Source organism: Acomys minous (genome assembly GCF_964271855.1).
Source record: "Acomys minous genome assembly, chromosome: 9".
Classification (NCBI taxonomy): Eukaryota; Metazoa; Chordata; class Mammalia; order Rodentia; family Muridae; genus Acomys; species Acomys minous.
The window spans coordinates 29,412,742-29,434,085 of NC_140490.1; the positions used below are offsets into that span (position 1 = coordinate 29,412,742).

General features: G+C 41.0%; 1 protein-coding gene across 3 annotated transcripts in view; it reads left to right on the top strand.

Annotated features, from left to right (window-relative positions):
* Positions 1-327: 327 nt before the first annotated feature.
* LOC311606101 (cadherin-related family member 3-like) overlaps positions 328-21,344 on the top strand; it is a gene marked incomplete at its 3' end in the record, with an annotated part of 75,813 nt that continues 54,796 nt past the window's right edge. For all 3 annotated transcript variants that reach the window (XM_084797143.1, XM_084797144.1, XM_084797145.1), the window contains exons 1-4: positions 328-444; positions 7,621-7,817; positions 10,334-10,505; positions 13,708-13,796. In XM_084797143.1, coding sequence (XP_084653269.1) covers positions 402-444; positions 7,621-7,817; positions 10,334-10,505; positions 13,708-13,796 — 501 coding nt within the window. In that variant the 5' untranslated portion in view covers positions 328-401. The remainder of the gene's footprint in view (positions 445-7,620; positions 7,818-10,333; positions 10,506-13,707; positions 13,797-21,344) is intronic.

Consider the following 21,344-nt stretch of genomic DNA (forward strand, 5'->3'; position numbering starts at 1 on the left):
GGGTCACCAGTAAACAAATCCTTTTGAATCTTAATGAGCCTAGTGAGGTCATTTCTTGAAAAGTTTCCACTAATGCTAGCCATACCGCCCCATCCCCACTCCAAGCACCTACCTCTACCCTCCAGCCCCCCCACCCCAAACACCCCACCTCCACCCCACCCCCTTCTAACACCCTGAATCAGAGGTTTCTCCACCTAGCTTAAGTAAATCCCTTTGCTGGAACCTTAGCCTTACAGAACAAAGGTGTCCCCTTACAGATTAGGAAGTGTGTACTGGTGCCTAGCGACAGTGGCCTCAATAAGGTGACTCCACACCAAGAACGTGAACATCTCCAAAGAAGTCCGCCAACACAACGATTGGAACATAGTGTCTCTGAAGCGGCCAGAACCCACGAGCCAATCATGCACCCTTTCCATTTCCTCTTCGTAGTGCTTGCTCCCTCAGGTTAGTGTGTCCAACTTTGGGCTCTTTTGTTTTGTTTTAAATATTTTTTGAGACAGGGTTTCTCTGTGTAGCCTTGGCTGTCCTAGACTCCCTTTGTAGACCAGACTGTCCTTGAACTCACAGAGATCCACCTGCCTCTGCCTCTCGAGTGTTGGGATTAAAGGCATATGCCAACAACAGTTGGATTGCCTTCCACTTGGCTCCTTTTCACTTGCCCAAGCACTTTCTTGGGGGGGGTGGGTCTTTTGAACTCAAGTGCTCCATACTTGTACCTCATTGGATAATCTACTTGCCAAAATATTTTCACAGATGCAGTTTATGAATGGGAACCAGGGCAATTTCTCTGGGAGACAGTTCTCCATTTTACTACTATCTGAAATCTGGACCCTCAGAGGCGAAATTCCCCTTGTGGATGGCTTACCTACAGAACTGCATATCAGAAAAAACATAAGCAGGCAATTTGTCATGTCAAGAACTAGAGGAAGTGTTGTCAGCAGATGATCAGAGTAGCTGGTACTGTGTCTGTGCCGCAGTGTCACAGCCACACACTCTGACACACAGGCTAAATGAGTCCTATAGAATGAAGGTGAGTGCTTTAGAGTTATGCATTGAAGCATATCTCACAGATCTGCCTGTCTGTCTCTTAGGTAGGCAGGCACAGAGAGTGCAGAGACACATAGACTAAGCTTAGCAGCGATTATTTTGGAGATTACAGGTAGAAAGATACAGAAGTTGGGAAGACAGAGAAGAAAATGTAGGTGATTTAAGTTTGACTTTATTTTATATATTTTCTTTTTGGTTAAAGTAATACAAAGTCTATTTCACATGAAAAAACATGTAGCATGTCTTACTAATACTTTAAAAGATTCTAAACAATGGACAGAACACTCTCCACAGTAGAGTGGAGAGTGGGATATTACTTTCTCACATACTCTGGTGCCTCACCTTTGACCATGTCCCCTGGAGGGGGAGACCTGGTGGCACTCAGAGGAAGGACAGCAGGTTACCAAGAAGAGACTTGATACCCTATGAACATATACAGGGGGAGGAAATCCCCCTCAGGAACAGTCATAGGGGAGGGGAATAAGGGGAAAATGGGAGGGAGGGAAGAATGGGAGGATACAAGGGATGGGACATTGAGATGTAACAAGAATAAATTAATAAAATAAAAAAAATTCATATTGAAATGGTATTTTAAGTATTTTGGATCAAGTAAAATCATCTTTTTGCCTTGTTTTCCCTTTTTTTTTTTTTTTTGAGACAGGGTTTCTCTTGTAGTCCTGCCTGTCCTGGACTCCCTTTGTAGACCAGGCTGGCCTCAAACTCACAGTGATCCTCCTGCCTCTGCCTTTAGAGTGCTGGGATTAAAGGCGTGTGCCACCATGCCTGGCAAATAAAATCATCTTAAAGGAAGGTTTTTTACCATTAAAATTTTTTTCAATGATGTGGTTATTAGAAAACATTAAACTACATGTTGGATAGAGTTTTAATCCTAGAAAAAAAAATTTGCTTTGAGACAGTGTTTCTCTGTGTTGCCTTGGCTGTCCTGGACTCACAGAGATCCACCTGCCTCTGCCTTCTGAGTGCTGGGATTAAAGGCATGTGACACCATGTCCAGCCTAGAAATTTTTTATGTAAGTTTGTTTTTCTTTCTCTCGGCAGTGCCTCATTGTATGGCCCTGGTGAGTCTAGAACTTACTGTGTAGGCTAAGGTGGCCTTGAACTCACTGAAATCCACCTGCCTCTGATTCCTGAGTGCTGGATTAAAAATGTGCATCTCTGTTTTAATTTATGAGACAGGGTCTCATTCTGTAGCTCACACTGCCCTCCAACCCACAGTCCTCAGGCTCAGCCTCTTGGCCAGGACAGTGACCTTGTGTCATTATTCTCTTCCCAGGCAGGACATTTTTAAAATGTGTGGAATACTGTGATTGACCCAGTACTCTTGTGGCATATATATATATACATACATATATATATATATATATATATGTGTGTGTGTGTGTGTGTGTGTGTGTGTATGTATACACATATACTTTATATAATATTTTCCATATCTTCATATTTTAGAAATCAGTTTCTAAATTCACCTAAAAACAGGACCTGCATCCCTACTGAGTTGAGCAGTAGCCACTCCTGTTACTTTCAGTTTATTACAGTTCCCACCAATCCCTGATGTCTGACAAGGAATGGAGCTGCTTTTCACACTGGTTTTACAGTGAAACCAACTTCTTGTTTTTTTGTTTTTTTGTTTTTTTTGTCACAAAATATACTTTTAAAAAGTTAAAAATCAGCTGGGTGTGGTGGTGCACGCCTTTAATCCCAGCACCCAGGAGGCAGAGGCAGGTGGATCCCTGTGTGTTTGAGGCCAGCCTGGTCTAGGACAGCCAAGGCTTCACAAAGAAACCTTGTCTCAGAACAACAACAACACAAAAAAGGTAAAAATCAATTAACTCATCACTGCAACAGTCAACAATGCATTATTAGATGCAAAAATAAGCAACTAGCTACATGGCCCAACCTGTAGAATTGAACCACAAAAATCTGACCCAATTAACTGACGTGCTTTCAAATGCATTCAGTGTCGCGTATAATCTACATAATTAGCGAGGGAGAGTCACTTTATTTACTCTGTTATTCAGTTAACAAGGATTAACTGGGTAGGTGCTACGGGTAAGACTACTACTGCTCTTAAAGCTGCATGTGCAGCAGAGAGTAAACAAGCGACACTCTCTGACTCCGGAAGCTTTTGTAGTAGAGGTAAAAGTCAGACAGAAAACAGTCAGTCTGTGGAATTGTAAGAGAAGGTGCCCATGGTGTGGAATACACTCCTTTGTCCTGAGAAGATCTCAGGTGCAGCGAGTCCTTATCAAAGACAAAAGGATGGACGAGTTGTAATATCCTGGAAGGATGCACTTTGGACTTCCTTGGTTTGTATGAGGACTAGAGAGGAACAGAGTGAGCGGAGTCAGGGGACTCAAATATGAGGTCAGGCAAATAAAGTAAGGTCTACTCTATGGGATTTAACATTTTTATTCCTTTTTTTTTTTTTTTTTTTGCCCTCACAAGTGTTTGCCTATAGTAGGCATGTGGAAGTCAGGACAACCTCTGGTGTTGCATCTCAACTTCAACCTTTTGGGGGGCAGGGTGCGCTTGCTGTTTGCTGCTACATAAGCCAGGATGGCTTCACTGCTAGCTTCTGGGATTCTCCTGTCTCTGCCTCTCACCTCTCTTCAGGAATGTCAAGATTATAGACAAGCTATCAATTAAGCACAGCTTATATAATGGTGGCTTTACTTGGATTCTAGAGAACAGAACTCAAGTCTTCGCTGAGCTGTCTTCCTAGCCCTACCTCCTGGGCTACGGGCCTAGTAGGTGAACTTGACTTTGTTCTGGGGTTTCAGAGGTTAGCAGATACACCAGATTTTTTGTTCAAAATAAAATGTGAGGCTGATGGATGACTGTCAGGAAGGCAGTGATGACACGTGAGCTTGGTTTTAGCACACCGCCATCTCTGCTGTGGGGAGCTCAGTCCTGTAAATTGCACTCATGAATTGTTTTTAATGTAATGTAAATAATGACTGCATTTATTTTCTATTGTTGCTGCTCTAGTTTGTCACCAGCTCCGTGGTACCTGAAAACATCATACATGTGTGGTTAGATGGCTGACGTGTCTCGCGGGGCTAAAATGAAAAATTTGACTGAGCTGTGCTCCTGCTGGAGGCTCCGGAATAGGTTCACCTCTCTCCTTTTTCTGGCTTCTGGGGTTTGTTCATGTCCCTTGTCTCTATTACAAAAGCCACCAGTGACTTATCTTTCTCACTGTTTACCTTTTTTTTTTCACCATCTTTTGCTTCCCTCTTACACTTTAAGAATCTTTAAGAAGGAATGGGCTCACACAAGCAGTCCAAGACAACTTCTTCCTACAATCTTCAGTTTAATTACAACTTCAAAGTTCGTTGTACCATAACAGGATATTGTGTACCATGGGGACTGAGAGCTGGAAAATCTTGCTAGGGCAAAGGGGCCATTCTGTTACAAGCTCCAAACACTACTAAACCACCACTGCCCACCCCCACCCCCACCTACTGCTAGCATACATACACCTTTAAGAGTGCATATTTTTATCATAGAGAAATTGGGCTTTGAAATATCCTGAGGGAAATCTATAGACAAACCTCTGGCTTGGAATTTTCCAGAAGTAAGAGCTTGAGATGAAGGACTGAATGTGTCCTCAAGTATGTACTTGAAAGCAGAAGAGCCACAGGAGAGAGAATGCTGAAACCCTGTTGGCTGCAGAGAGCTCTGAACCCTTAGAACCAGACTCAGAAATTACAAGAGTCAAGGAAAGGCCTCTTTGGAGTGCTGGTGCATTAAGACTCCAGCACTTCAGTGCCAGAGGACACCATCAAGCAAAAAGGTACAGGGGCAGGCAGATGGCAGTTGCGTCTCTGCACATTGAAATAATAAAATCTAAAATGGACTTTGTATATACTGATGGCCTCTGCTTAATGCCTCTTCCCTGAGTGAATCTTGGAGTGTGTGCACATTCTCTCTCTCTCTCTCTCTCTCTCTCTCTCTCTCTCTCTCTCTCTCTCTCTCTCCTTTTTGGTTTTTCAAGGCAGGATTTCTCTGTGTAGCCTTGGCTGTCTTGGACTCTGTAGACCAAGCTGGCCTCGAACTCATAGTGATCCTCCTGCCTCTGCCTCCCTGAGTACTGGGATTAAAGACATACACCACCATACTCTGTTTAATTCTCTTTATAGAAGTAATTTTCATATCTTGGGGTGGCTTCCTTACTTAATCCAGCTCTTTTTTGAGGATATTCTTTGCATTGATTGTTCATAGTTAGCATTATTCTTTGTAAGATTCCCACCCCCCCCAGTCATTTTCAATAGGATTTATTACTATGAGATTAGTAACTTTTAAGGGTGACATGCTATATTGCTTTTCATTTATTTTTGTTTCTGTGCTAGGACCTATGCTTCTAAAGTAGTGTGTAACTGGGTGGTGGTGGCATAAGCCTTTAATCCCAGCACTTTGGAGGCAGACGCAGGCAGATTGCTGTGGGTTTGAGGCCTTCCTGGTCTACAAAATTAGTCCAGGACAGCCAAGGCTACACAGAGAAACTTTGTCTCAAAAAAAAAAAAAAAGTAGCGTGTTAGTTGTGTGTTTCTTTTGCTCAAATCATCTTTTCACTTTCTGGGAAGACCTGTACAATGTTCAGGAGTTCTTCTGATGTCTTGAGACCTTGTCTTCTTCTTTTTTTTTTTTTTTAAAGTATTTTATTTTATGTATATGAGTGTTCTATCTGCATATACACCTGCAGGCCAGAAGAAGGCATCAGATCCCAGTATAGATGGGTGTGTGCCACTATGTGGTTGCTGGGAATTGAACTCAGGACCTCTAGAAGAGCAGACAGTGCTCTTAACCGCTGAGCCATCTCTCCAGGCCCCGAGACATTGTCTTCTTATGTGGAGCATGTGTAGAGATTTCAGGTTCTATCCCTGGTCTTTCAAGGGTCCTCTATTCGCTGCCTGAACAGTATTTAAAGGGCAGCGCACTCCTTGCTGGGCTTCTCTCTTGATTTCTGCTGTGAGTCTCTAAGCCTAGCTGCTCTGTGTGGAATGAGTTCTGTTCAACCCAGGGTCGGGAACTGCAGATGCAGGGATCTTGGGTGTGTAGTCAGGAGGTCTGTGGGATGGATGTAGTCATGATGGGGGTCTGTATGGTGGGCTGTGCTACCTGTTTGAGGTGCTTGGCTCCAAGGGGGTCTTCAGGTGGTAGGAGCTGGCATTGTATGGTGCATGGTACTAGCTGTATGTGGTGCACAGATCTCTGGTGATGATGTGGGCCAGGTGGGCAGATGGGCAGTGCTACCTGTGAGGTGTGGCTGCATGAAGTCCTCATTGGCTGGGCCTGAAATGGTAATTCTAAGAGTGAATGGGTGATGGTTTGTTTTTTTTTCAAGGTGCCAACTTACTCTTCATTTTCCAAAGAAGTTCTGAGCATCTAGCCAGAGTCTACCTTAGCTAAAGACAAGAGGCAGCTGAAATTAAGGAAAACAAAACAAAACAAACAAACAAGAAAACAAGGAAAGAGGGAAAGGGAAAAGCAAAGCAGGCCAGTTCAATGTGTAGCTGCCCTTTGCTCTGAATGCATTGTGAGTCTGAGTGTTAAGTAATTCTTCAACACTGCAGGGTGGATGATACTCACAGAAAACAAGGGCACTTGGAGAACTATAGTCACCACCCTTTCACACAGTGTCTAATAAAATGTGAGTTGCTGTGAGATGAAATTTACAACTGCTGTGGCTATGAATGGGAAATCTATATTGAGAATAATGACCAGTGGTCTATACAGCGTCTTTCTTAAGTAATGGTGACTGGACGTCCATGAGGCTCAGACAAAGACTTGTCCTATGATGCGACAACACTGGTTTCGAGCTTAGAAAGTATGCGCTACTTGCTGAAGTGTTCCTATAGCTAGTAAGAGGCAAGACTCAAGCCTGAGTTAAAGAGCATGTGAAATTCAATAGTGCCCCCTTAATCAGTCCCCTCCTGGACTCTCAGAACTACTGCTATCACTTTGCAGATAGGTGTGTCCCCCAATTTTGGCAGTCTGAGAACTGGACTTTCTAACATTTTATTTGTCCAGAGTTTACTCTGTTTCATAAAATAGTTTCAATCATTTAAGATCATGGGATATTAATCTGGCAAAAGTGGGGTTAAAATTTTAGCCCTGCAGTTGCTTGGCTCTGTCACATAAAGGCATTTCTGTGCCTTTAACTTTCTTCAGTGCAAAACAGAGTTGACAATAGTTGTTACAAGATAACCTGTGAGCTTGTGAGTAACAAAAGATCTCAGATGCTCAAAACTCCAACCAAGCCAACTCAACATGCTATTCAGAAATCCAAGAAAAAAAATGCATTCAGTGTATATTTCACTTTTCCTCTGGGGTTTCACACATGGAAGAGATTGGGAAACTATGAAGAAAACTATTTTTTTTTTTTACCCGAGACAGGGTTTCTCTGTAGCCTTGGCTGTCCTGGACTCACTTTGTAGAGAAGGCTGGCCTCGAACTCACTGCCTCCCCGAGTGCTGGGGTTACAGGCGTGTGCCACCATACCTGGCTGGCAGAAATCTTTATAAAGTGTACTTTTGTGTTTTCTCTAAGGTGTTCAAGCTGCTCCAAATTTTGTTGTGGAGAATGCCGTCCCCCTCCTTGAAAATGCCTCTGATCACACACGGGTCACCACGGTCACTGTGTCTCTCTCGCCTCACTCTTCTCTGGTTGGAGATCCTGTTATTCTGAATGCCAGCCCCACAGTGCATCCTTTTGCGCTGTCTCGTCGATCCTCACATCGGTGGGATGTAAGTGTGGAGGCAGATGGTGCTAGCATGCCTCGACAGATCTAGATGTGACTATCTTCTCCGGCTTGCTTTGTTTAGGTGTGTGTGTGTGTGTGTGTGTGTGTGTGTGTGTGTGTGTGTGTGTTGTTTTTAGCCTTTTGAGATTATATAGTTAAGGCTGGCCTTGAACTCCTGGTCTTCCTTTCTTGGCTTTCCAAGTGTAGGGATTATAGATGTGAACCAACATGCCCTGCCCTCTTATGTGTTTTTAATTAATTTAATATTCCACTCTTTGAGTCCCTGTGATGTGTCATATATTCTAAAATTCCTTGAGACTAACAAAGCACACCTGTTTTACAGGTACTTATTGAGGGTCTAGTCAGGTGCATGGTAACGCCTCATTTTCACTGCATCTACTTGCTGGAACATGTTCATTAAGTAAATACACAGGCATAAAATTGTGTGCCTATGACCTGAGCGATGAAGTACAAATTCTCAGATAGGTGAGAGGACCAAACAAGGACATATGATCTGTTTGGGTTTCCCTGAAGTAGATTTTTCTGCAGAATGGGCAGGAATTGAATAAATGAAGGAGAGAACATTCCAGGTCCTGTGCAAAGACCCTGTAGAAAGATTAGGAGAAGGAACTGAGGGGTTAATGTGACCAGATCTGAACTGTGAGTGTGGTGATGAATCTGCATGCAAGAAGGACAGAGCTTGTGGGGTCTGGGAGATATGTTGGGAAGTGATACCCAATAAAGCTAGTTCTCCCACTGGGGTACAATTCAAACAGGCATATTGCTCAGCATAGGAGATTTGGGTTCCCTAAGATCAGGATTACTCAAATATACTGCAAAGATATATATCCCTGGTCTTTCTGCATTGGCCCCTGCGACCTAAAAGAGGACTCGGTATATTAACCTCTTCAGAGCATCCCAGTTGAGCTGCCCTAGGCTGGCTTGCCTCCAGGCTGTGGTTCTCTCAAGCCCCTAAGAACAGTGATTAGCAGAAGTATAGTTCATCAGTGCAAAAGAAAAGCAAGAAGATAAGCTTGAGCCCATGTGTATAGTTTTAGACTCATGTCAACTCATAGGCTATTGGCTGAAGCAAATCACGTGTCCAAGCCATAGGAACTGCAAAGTCATAGGGCAAGCATCACAAACAAAAGAAACAACTGCAGAGTGTGGCAGAAACGAGACAAAATCAGCTAATGCTCGAAAAGGATCGCTCTAGCTGCTATGGGCACATGTTCTGGAAGGACAAGAGGTGCTAATAGGACCTGGGATATCCTTGCCAAGCCTTGGATTGCCAGCCTTTCAAATTGGCTTCCACTTGGAATTTGGTATAAAGGGCTATCTTGTACTTGCTTTCCATTCGGTTCCTCTATAAGGCCAATTAGCAAAATTATGCTGTCTCTGTAATCTTGCTGATCTTTGTTGCTGCTGTTTCTATAATCATGAGGTAGATGGATGAGCCTGCTTTCCTCTGTGGCTCCTTTGGTTACCAGCAATATGAACCTGGGGAGGTTACCTGACTTTCTCCAATTCTGCTTTGTTTTCTGTAAAATGAGATGAACAGTGATCATATTACTTTACTCAGGCTGATGAAACGATTCTGTGAGATAACGTATGTGAAGTTTCCTTGTTGCTGCTTAGGCCATAAGAAATAGCTGATACCTAATATCTGTTCTGTAATAGATGCATTTATAATCCAATACTCAGCTAGGATATAAATATTAAAAACACAAGAAATGTGTCCACATTATTAAAGTCATATCCTTACTAGATGTAGAAGTGCATGCTTTTTTTTTATTGTATATACAATGTTCTGCCTGCATGTACACCTGCACACCAGAAGGCATTAGATCCCATTATAGATGGTTGTGAGCCACCCTGTGGTTGCTGGGAATTGAACTCAGGACCTCTGGAACGGCGGCCAGTGCCCTTAACCTCTGTGCCATCTCTCTAGCCCCGAAGTGCATGCTTTTAATCCCAGTACCCAGGGCTCAGGATGGAGAATCATGAATTTGATCAAGTCTAGACTACATGGTGAGGCCCCTTTGGCTTTGTCTCAAAACAAAACCGAATTGTCAGGTGTGGCGGCTCACAGCTGTAACCCTAGACCTTGAGGGGGTGAGATGGGAGCATTGCTATGAAATAATTTAAGGGCGTCTTGCTCTAGTATGAGTCCATGTCTCAAAAAGCTAACTAACCAACTAACTAAAACAAAACAAAAAAATCAATTCCAAACCAATTAAACAAATAAAAAAATCATAGACTAGCTCCAGCAATAAAAGCAGCTAGATTATGAGATAATGTCATCGAAAAAAAAATACCTGCAAATGAAGACTTACTTTTAGTATAGGACAGTAAAAAAGGATCACACTCTGATTTATTTAGCACTACATAGATATCTTTATCCTTTTTTTGCTATATATATATGAAGCCAATTGTTTAATCCTCCATTATTGTGCTTTTTCTTTTTTCTTTTCTTTTCTTTTCTTTTCTTTTCTTTTCTTTTCTTCTTTTACGTTTTAGTTATTTATCACTGGAGTACCCAAGCTGGACTTTGAGGCTGTATCACTTTATTCCTTGACAATATATGGCAAAGACAACCATGGGGCAACAACATCCCAGACCATTTTTATCCAGATTGAAGATGTGAATGAGCCACCTGTTTTTATTGGGTCTCTTGCCCAGGAAGATCAAGGTACCAAGGGTCTGTTTTGGGAAAACAAAGCCCTATGGATATAGACGTAGGTCCTATTTCCTGTGTCTTTTGACTTGTTTTCTCTGTGTAGCCTTAACTGTTCAGGACTCACTTTGTAGACCAGGCTGGCCTTGAACTCACAGAGAGCCACTTGCCTCTGCTTCTGCAAGTACTGGGATTGCAAGTGTGCACCGTCGTGCCTGGCTTCCTATGTCTTAAGTGTGTTCATGGTGCTCTGGCTATAAGGCTAAAAGAGATTGATAATTAACAACAGTTGGGCTGATGTGATGGCTCAGCAGGTAAATGTATTTATAATGCAAGCCTTGTGACCAGAGTTTGACCATTGGAACCCACAATCGAAGTAGAGAACTAACTCCTAAAAGTTGTCTCCTGAGCACTATACACATGACATGTATATGCCCCTGCACCCTACCTCACCCCCACTAAGTAGCAGATAAGTTTGGGACCCTGACTATGTGCAGGTACCATCCTAAAAGACTTAAGTGGATTGTTTTGTTTAACATTCATAGCACTAGAGGTAAGTTCTTCTATTCCCTTAATCTCAATGTGCAGAAAATAGACTTAAAGTGATTTGCTCAGTATTGGAAACTGTCCATGTATTTGTTTCATCACAGTTACCAAAACCAATATCTTAAATTTGTCTAGTTGTTAGACTTGATGCTTCATGACACACCTAGTGAGGTTCCTTGCTCTCTCACCATCTCTCAGGGTTGCCCCTCTTTGTAATTCTCTGAAGTCAAATATTTAACTCTTCCTTGTGGAAATATCCAGCCGGTTCCAACTACAACATAAAATGGTTCAGATGTAGGCATAGTGACAAACTGAACTGAGTTCCTTGCCTTGCGTGAACCTCAGTCTCTTCATCACTGACTTAGATGGGAACTATTCCCCACAGACTCATGTAGTTCAACAATGGTCCCAAGCTGGTGGCACTGGTTTGGGAGGTCATGAACCTTTGGGAGGTGGAGCCTTGCTAGGGGAAGCAGATCACTTGAGGGTGGGCCTTAAGGTGTCCTTCAAAGCCGCTCTGTTTCCTGTCCATGGAGAAGTGAGACAGCAATGTGTTCTCATGGAACACTTCCATTGCTCTGTAGTCTCCTGCTCCTATCCCTCCCATCCAAGATAGACTATATCCCCCTAAGTCATCAGTGTTAGGAGTTGGTCTAGGACTGTGTATACAAATGCTGAATTCTAAACCTCAGGATCTGGTTGCTGCACAGATGGGTACATTTTTAGGCCTTTGTTGAGTAAACTTTGATCCTCAATACTCTCTGATTGGTTAAAATAAAGGCTGGGTCCTGTAGGTAGGCAGCATAGAGGTAGGTGGAGCTTCGATTCCAGGACTGGGGAATGGTTCCATGAATGACCACTAGGGGGATGGTTCCATGAATGACCACTAGGGGGAGATGTGGGAGATAGGAGAAAGAAAAAGATGGAGATAGAAGATGGCCTGATGGAGCAGATCCAGTCGAGACAGGACAATTTATTAGCAAGTAACTTGAAGTATGTAGCTGGGAAATAGCAAAATAGCTTAAAGGGTTGATATCTGCCCAACTTTAGTGCTTCAAAGCTTATAAAATAAATCATAGTCTCTTTAGGTCAATAATTTGGGAGCTAGCTAGGTTAAAGAAAATCTTGCCTTATTAATTTCATTATATAGATCAGCCCAAACAAATCCATCTTTCCTTATATTTCTTGTTTCCAGGAATTTAGTCATAGGAAGAAAAAAAGTAAGTAAAAAAATCATTGATTTAGCTGAGATATCAATCCTGCCTTGGCACATGTCTTAGGGTTACTAGTGCTGTGATACAACACCATGACCAAAAAGCAAGTTGGGGAGGAAAGGGTTTATTTGGCTTGTACTTCTGCACTGTAGTCTATCATCGAAGGAAGCCATGGCAGGAACTCAAACAGGGCAGGAACCTGGAAGCAGGAACTGATGCAGAGGCCATGGAAGGGTGATGCTTATTGGCTGCTCCCCATGGCTTGCTCAGCCTGCTCTCTTCTAGAACCCAGGACCACCAGCCCAGGGTTGACACCACCCACAGTAGATTGGGCCCTCCCCTGTCAATCAGTAACTATGAAAATGCCCTACAGCCAGATTTATGGAGGCATTTTCTCAATTGAGGTTTCTTCCTTTCAGATAACTCTGGTTTGTGTTAAGAAAACAGACAGGTCTCCTGGCCAGTGCATATGATGTTTGGAAGTACCAAATGTGTGCACACAATCAGTGCTCCATAGCTGTTTATGTCCCTTCTTTCTCTTCCCCAAACATGTGATGAAGCCTTGCATAGAGTCATGAGAAAATCATACTCTTTTGACTTCTCAAACTGTGAGCAAGGTGCCAGAGTACTTGTAGGTAATCCACAGGGTTATGTGTTGGAAGTATAGGTCCAAGTAAGCCTTGAAGGCCTCTCTGGTACCCAGAAACTTTGCTTTCTCTATAAGATGGGGCAGCAATGGGTATGAATATTCCCTTCTGGATTCAAGAGTCCCACACTTCTCAGCTTTGTTAATTCCCCCAAAGATTCTTAAGTGTGCAAGCTTGCACTTCCTATGACTATGCTAAAACTTGTAGCATCTGGGCATGTGGTTCAGCGATAGACCATGTGCTTAGCATGTGTGAGGTCATGGTTGTAACTCCTAACATCCTTCCCATCAACTATGGAAATAGGGAAAACATAAGGAGAAAACAAAAATTGAAACAAAGACGTGTTGGTTCAATAGCCTTAGGCTTGTTAATAATTTTTAAATATCAGTAGAAATAGAATGATTAAAACCACCAATGATGTTCAGTGCTTAGCTACTGATAAGTATTAAACTTATCTAATATTATTGTTATTCAAAATTATAAATCTTCTTCTTATATGCATGACTGATATAGACAATTCAATGTTGTTTCTCATCATCATTATTGTTACTACTGACTTAACTGGAGTCACTATATAAGGTAACTATCTGTTCTGAGTAAGTATAATACTTTAAGATTTTAGTTTTTATTATCATATATTAATTATATATAATGATGAGTCTCATTATAGCATTTTCATACTTGCACATGATATACTTTAATTACATCCACCTCCTGTTATGCTTTATTCACACATAGTTGAATGAGGTGTTTGGGGACTTAATACTGGTGAGATGCACAGAATCACATCTACTGTACTTTTTTGGGCAGTTACTGAGATTTACATCACAGAAGATACTGCCCAGGGCACCATCATTTACAAAACATCAGCCAAGGACCCAGAGGATGCTGTGTTGGAGGTAATTTGTCTTTTGGAATAAGACTATCAATGCCTGGTAGTTTAAATATAATTGCATTTAAATATAAAGGCATAAAACAGTCAAGTTACTTCTAACCCCCAGTTAAGTCCAAAACACATGTTTGTTTGAATTAGTGGGATATTTCTGGTGAAAGTGGTTGAAGTTATCTAGGTAATTGTTTCCTCTCTAGTCATCTAGGTCTGTGTAGTCAGACCTAGCCTAACCCTTAGAATCCTTTTAAAGAAAAGATATTTCATTTCATTTTTAGGGATCTTAATGCACATTGTAGAAAAACAAACCCAGCTTCCTAAGATTAATGTGATTTCCAAAACATTCGGACTTGTCCACAAGCTTCCTAATACCCTGTAGAGTGCAGACACTTGGAATGAGAAGGCTGCAGCTTATGTTCTGACTGTACCAATGGAGAGCGCTATCCATTTCTGCTCTGCGATTTCAATTGTTGAATTGTGGAAATGCCACATGCCTGCCTTAAATTCTCGTGTATAGCTCTCTCAGTACAATCAGTCATCACAAAGAATATGAAAGTAGTTTTTAATATGTGAAACATTTTTTTTTAAATTGCAGGATTTATAATAGTGTCTTAGTTTTTGAAGCCACATGAAATGATTACGGCACTAAGCCAGGATGCTTTTGACTAATGGGTTGATAGGCAAGAATAACATGTTTTAAAATTTTAATGCTGTATCTCTTTTCCAGACTGGCTAAAAAATGAGATGCTTATTCATGCTGATACTGTATTTTTGAAATTTGCAAGGGTCTGGATTCTTCTTCAAGGCAACTGAGTCTTATAAAATTTTACTTACATAGTAGATGGCCACTCACATCTGGGATAGGGTCCACGTGGCTTTAAATTACAATGGAACACTATGTTTGTCAAGATCCCCCACATACATTCGTCTCTTCCTCCTCCCAGGCACAATGCCACCTCCAGGATGGGACTAGAAAGGTCACAGTTTCCTTTACAACATGCAATTAAACAACCTAATCATGCATATTGCTCTAAATTAACACATTCCAGATTATAGTATTAAATCCAGCACCTAGCAACTGCAGCCACACAGGAAGCAGAGAGCATAGAGCAATTGTTTCCTTGGGCTTCTTTCATGATTGCTCACCCACCATGTTGACATTTTAGTATGGAAAATATGTGACAGTCCAATAGGTTTTAGTTGTGACTCTAACATGCAATCCAAATGTCTTACTAACCAATTAACGCAAGTGATTAATTTCAAATGATGGACTCCCAGTTGCTTGCTCATACAGATTAAATACTTCTGGTCCTGGCCCTATACTTTTCTCAGAAAAGAACTGGTTCTTGGAACACATTTGGAAGGCCCATGTAATGCTCTTTGTGAATTTTACCAAACATGGAATGACATTTCAGTAGTGACAAAGGCTGTGGAAACTTCCGTTCAGACACACTCCTACACATATCCTTTGACACAATAGAGTGGACCAGATGTGCTATTTCACTGCTATGACTGACTAACCACCTTCAATTGTTTGAACCTTTATATTGGCTCAGAGATAAACTAGCTCTAATGTGGTGAAGACGTTGCCACGCTTTGTGAGGCCTGACAGATAATGATGATGACATTAATAACTGTCATGATAGGCATGTGTTTATATGATTGAATCTTTAAGTAGACCCATGTTATCTTTAAAGTAGACCCAGTTATTTACTATGCTATAACCTAATGAATCGATAGTGAAAACGTCATGTCTTTAATTCATAGACAAGGACATTTGCTTGAACAGGAAGCTGTAGAATTAATGCAAACCCATTAAATTCTGCTCTAAATCCTGTTGTTTCCTAGATGACTAGCAGTTCCCAAAGTGTATTGGGTATTTTCATAGTGTGCAGACTCTATCTCATGCACCATGAGAAAAGCAAAAGATCACGTGATGGCCGGATCTTAGAGATGTTGTCTACATATCTTTTTAAAATTCATAATGTGCAGTCTGTGAAATGCTCATAGGAGTTGTCTAATCTATGTTCGGTTGTTTAGTAAGTTCTGTTTTAATTATTTGTCCACTGTCTACAAGCATATCATGTGTTATCTTGTTATGTAATGCTCAGGTAGCATCTCACAGAATAGAAAGATTATATCTCATCTTACTCTAAAAGCAGGCGTTAATGTGACTTGTTCCTGGCATGGTTATAATGCTGAAAGTGAATTTGGGTGAGGATATTGTTTTCAGACCAAAAGTTAATGCAGACAAGCTGGATTTTGCCTGCATTTGTGCCCACCTGACCTCCAGGATCTGGCTTCTTCTTGCTTTGCCACCATGGCCTAGGGTATATATTAAGGATATCTGATGTTGTGATGCAGTATATACTCTCAGACACAGAAATAGTGGGACTATTCATCATTATAAGAAAGTCTCAACAACAACAACAATAGCAACTCAACATTTTTCTTGGGCCCATCTGGGCAAACTGCTATCCTAAGACCTGGAGGGACTAAGAAGTCTAGAATATTCCAGCCCAGCTCAGGCTGCCTGGGGTGGAAGGCCAGAGCCTTTTAGGGAGACACATATGAATTATTAGAGGCTGAGTGAATTCAAACCTGGGAGCAGCTTTGGGCAGGAACATACTGTCATGGATTTTTAAATCAAGGAACACCACCAGATTGTCACAGTGGATACCAGGAAAGAACATCTGATGTGTCTAGGAGGGTTAAGGAGGATTATCTTGAAAACACAAAACAGAAAAGCTCAGGCTCTTGTCCATGTAAAGCTTACCTCTCCAGATGAGAGAAGGGAGATTTTAATGAATTTTTTTTTACCATCTGGAATAAACATTCATATTTATATATGTTTACGTATATAATGAATGTATATACACATACTTCTAGACATAGTCAAGCCTCAGAAAACCAAGCATAAAGAAATGATGGGGTGAAGAGACCCCTCACCATACCTGAAGAAGAATAAAGATAAAAATTATAGAGCTGGAGAGATGGCTTCTGTGACAACCCCTGCCCCTCCCCAAAGAAACAGTCCAGACAGGAAGCCATTGAGGAGAGTCTTTAAAAACTCTGCTAAAGATACTGCAGTGTAGCTTTTCTTAGTTGATGGTTTGAGTGGGGAGGGGTTGGAGATTCAGTTTTCTTTAAGACGCCTAGCTTGCCTCCAATGAGTATATGGGCAACTTGGTGGTTTTGGATGGGGGAGCACAAGGGTGAGAGGGTGGACCGGGGAAAAATGGAAAAAGCAAGTGTCATTAGGATGCCTTGTGTGAACTTACCAAATAATTCATAAAAATATTATGTTAGGGGAAAAAAGGAAAAAACTAGAAACATGCAAGTAAAGAGAAACCGAAATGAAATATTTCAAGTTTTAAGGAAAAAGAAACCATGACAAACAAGAAATTTGTATCCAGTCATCAAGCTGAATATCTTAAAATATACATACTTAAAATATACTAATGATGAAATACATATATCTATTTAATTTTTTAAAAGTAGAAATGACGTCATAAAACATATGAAAGCAGACATTCACTGCTAACACATCTACTCTTCATAAACTGCTGAAGAATTTTTATACATGGACGCTTGTCAGGAAGAGAGAAATGACACATATCAGATCAGGAAGAGAAACGACACACATCAGAAACCCAGATCTTCATAAAGAAGGTAAAAGAAGAGAAACAAATAGAGAATATAAGCACTTTCCGTTCTTCATTTACATAGGAGATACATTTAATAATGACATGTATAGTGTGCTTATAGCATGTGGACAGTGAAATAAAAGATGCTGCCCTATAGTGCACGTGGGAAGAATGAGGAATGCTCAGTTATCAGCTGCCTGAACCACCTATAAAGCGATACAGTATCATTCATAGCTGCATGTAGGTTAGTTGAAATGTATATTGGAAACTCAGAATAAACGACTAAAAAAAAATCTTGTAACTGATGCACTATGGGAGAAAAATAAAGTAATAGAAAATACTCAAAACGATAAAGAAGGAAAAAGAACAAATGTGGAAAACAATTAGGAAAGTTTTAAATATTAATTCAAGTAACATAAAAATTCAAAGAGATTGTCAGGGTGACTTAAGAAAACTGAAGGCTCGTGCTCACTTTGGCAGCACATATACTAAAATTGGAAAGATACAGAGATTAGCTGACCCCTGTGCAAAGATGACATGCAAATTCATGAAGCATTCCATATTAAAAAGAAAAAGAAAAAGTAAAGGCTCAATTATATGTTGTCTACACGAAACCTATTTTATTTTTTTCTATTTTTTATTAATTTATTCATATTACATCTCGATTGTTAGCCCTTCCCGTGTTTCCTCCCATTCTTCCCTCCCTTCCACTTCCCCCCCTTCTCCCTTCCCCTATGTCTCTGATTGAGGGAGACCTCCTCCCCCTATATATGTTCTTAGAATATCGAGTCTCTTCTTGGTAACTTGCTATCCTTCCTCTGAGTGCCGCCAGGCCTCCCCATTCAGGGGATGTGGTCAGAAAAGGGGCACCAGAGTTCGTGTGAGAGTCAGATCTCACTCTCCACTCAACAGTGGAGAATATCCTGTTTGTCGGCTAGGTCTTGGTAGGGGTTCGAAGTTTACTGCCTATATTCTCCTTGGCTGGTGCCTTAGTTTGAGGAGGACCCCAGGACCCAGATCTGCCTGTCATAAAGTTCTTCTTGTAGGTTTCCAGGACCCTGTGGGTCCTACTATTTCCCCATTCTTCCATGCTACTCTCGCCTAAAGTCTCAATAGGATGTCCTCTCCTCTGACCCACTTTCTTGGTAAGTAAAGTTTTTCATGGTACGTATCCCTTGGACTAGTGTTTTGATATAAGTGAGTATATACCGTTTGTCTCTTTTTGCTTCTGGGTGAAGTCACTCATTATGATAATTTCTAGATCAATCCATTTGTCCACAAATTTCTGGAATTCCTTGTTTTTAGTAGCTGTGTAGTATTCCATACAAAACCTATTTTAAATATAAAAACTCGCATTGGTTAAAAGCAAAAGGTTGGAGAAAAGAGATACCTTCCTAGGACCAGGTAAGGATGGAGATGCTGTACTAATTGCAAACCAAAGGGTAGGCAAAACCCTAAACCATGTTCACGATTTCATCACAGGGTAATTAAAATTTGCCATAGAGAACTCTCCTGTTATCATGTATCTACCATTCATATACCACATTACGCGCATCATACCTTCATCTATCTTTCATTTTACTTTCCATATGCTATAAGCACACAATATCTTGTCATTATTAAACATATTTGATCATAAGGCTGGGGGCGACACATGGTCATGGTTGTTGGAGATTGTCTAGATGCTGCACGGGTTTTCCTCAGCTCCACCCTGCTGCTCTACATCACACACTGTGCTCAACACACAAACCTCGCCCACCTCAGCCCATGAGACCTCATCTTTCCCAGCAACATGGTGCTGGTAGCATTGCTGCTGGGATCAGCACATACCTGCCTTGGTTATTACATCAAGTTAGTTCGAAAGTCTGAGCATATTGTCTTCATTCCATTCTGCTTAATAAAATCTTGGCTAGAACAATATTAATGCTTTGGAATAAGAAATATGAGAGAGCACATCTTATTCAGCATTTATTGGGTCTTTGCCCTTCTGAATGGTGGAACGAATGTGTGACCCAAAGGGTAACTCTGAGTCCTGCCTAGTGTGTTCATAGAAACAGCCAATGAGATTTGGGGGAAAATACATCCAGGCTCTAAGATGATAAGAGATGAAGGTAAGTAGAGGTTAGAAAGAATGACAGTGGAATGTGATAGGGCCCCTTTCACCAATAAGATTCAATTAACGCAAGTTGACAAATCTCAGGGCATATATATTAGAATCTATAGTGGTGTTCTGAATTTTTTTAAAAGATTTATTTATTTATTTATTTTATGTATATGACTGCTCTATCTGCATGCACACCTGGATGCCAGAAGAGGGCATTAGATCCCATTTTAGCTTGATGTGAGCTACCATGTGGTTTCTGGGACGTGAACTCAGGACCTCTGGAAGAACAGACAGTGCTCTTAACCACTGAGCCATCTCTCCAGCCCTGTTCTGAATGCTTTTATTGTCTTTCAGATATTAGAAAGTACTCTACTAAGCCAGAGTTCTAATAACTTATTGGAGATACTTAAAAGTCCCAAATAAGCAATAATTTCTTAAAGTTTCATTACAGTCATTGGAAAAGAGTCATACCATTCTGCAATTGCCAAAGTGTACTTCGATAGCTCAATTATTTTTGCATCTTTGCTAAATGTGATGACTCAATGTTGCCTGCAGATTATATGTGGAAATAAACAATATTTCCCCTTTCAGTCAAGTGTATTGACTGAAAGCTAACAATGATCACATTTTTATGAGAAAGTGATATTTGGAAATCCAAAGGGGGCGTAATTAGTGATGGAACCATCAAAAGACTCAACAATTATACTGTAGCCAAGCATTTAATTATGGGTCTGAACATTTTAATTACATACTTCTATTTTATAACACAGCTGTAAAACAAACATTAAAGGGGAGAAAAAGATGAGTCCGTTGCATTAGAAACTAGAATATGTAAATTTTTGCTTTACTATTCTGCTTTGAATGAATTGTTATAAAGTACAATCATTTTGGGGGGAAAAGGGGCCATATCTTTTGAATAGCATCTACATTTTAAAATTTTCTGTTTCACAAATAGGAGAAAACATACATTAAATAGCTCAAATGTAGTCGGCTGTTGGAAGCACGAGGTCAGGCCGTTGCTATTCATGCATTTCAGTCAAAATTAGTAAACAGGTTTTTTTTTCTTACATGGACCTTAGCTATTTGCAAGTAAGGATGCTTATGGTTGCATTTCATAGAAAACTTGACACAAATGATATCTGTGGCTACAACTCCTGAAATGATGAATGGCCATTTATGGTGGCACATACTTTTAATCCCAGCACTTTGGAGACAGAGGCAAATCTCTGAGTTCTAGCCGAGCCTGGTTTACAGAGTGAGTTCCAGGACAGCTAGAGCTGTACAGAGAAACCCTGTCTCAAGAAACCCAACCCAACCCAACCCAACCAATGAAACAAACAAAGGAAAAAAAAACAAAGGGAGGCAAGAAGGAAGGAAGGAAGGAAAAAAGAAAAAAAAGGAAAGCAGGAAGGAAGGAAGGAGGAAAGAAAGAAATTTGATGGGAATCAAGGCCCAAGACCCTGGTAACAGGGTTGACCCATGGAAGCTTCCTCTACAAGATCTCAGGATGTAGTATATCTAATTGGCTCTAATTGGCCCATCATCTCATCCCTTGCCAATTGATGTGGCAAGACAGAATACAATATAATGATTGGCTGAGGCCTAGGCCACATGCTTTACCTTGTGATTTCTGGGAGCTGAAATGGAAGCCACCATGGTTGAAAATGAGGGAAATCAATTTAGCAAAAAACTCATATGCAAAGTAGTGAAATGAAGGCACTCCTGTGGAAAACAAAAGCTCCTCAGTGTAGTGAGGTTTTCTTCACAACCTCGAGTATCCGCAGAGAACCTAAGTTCATGTTTGTCC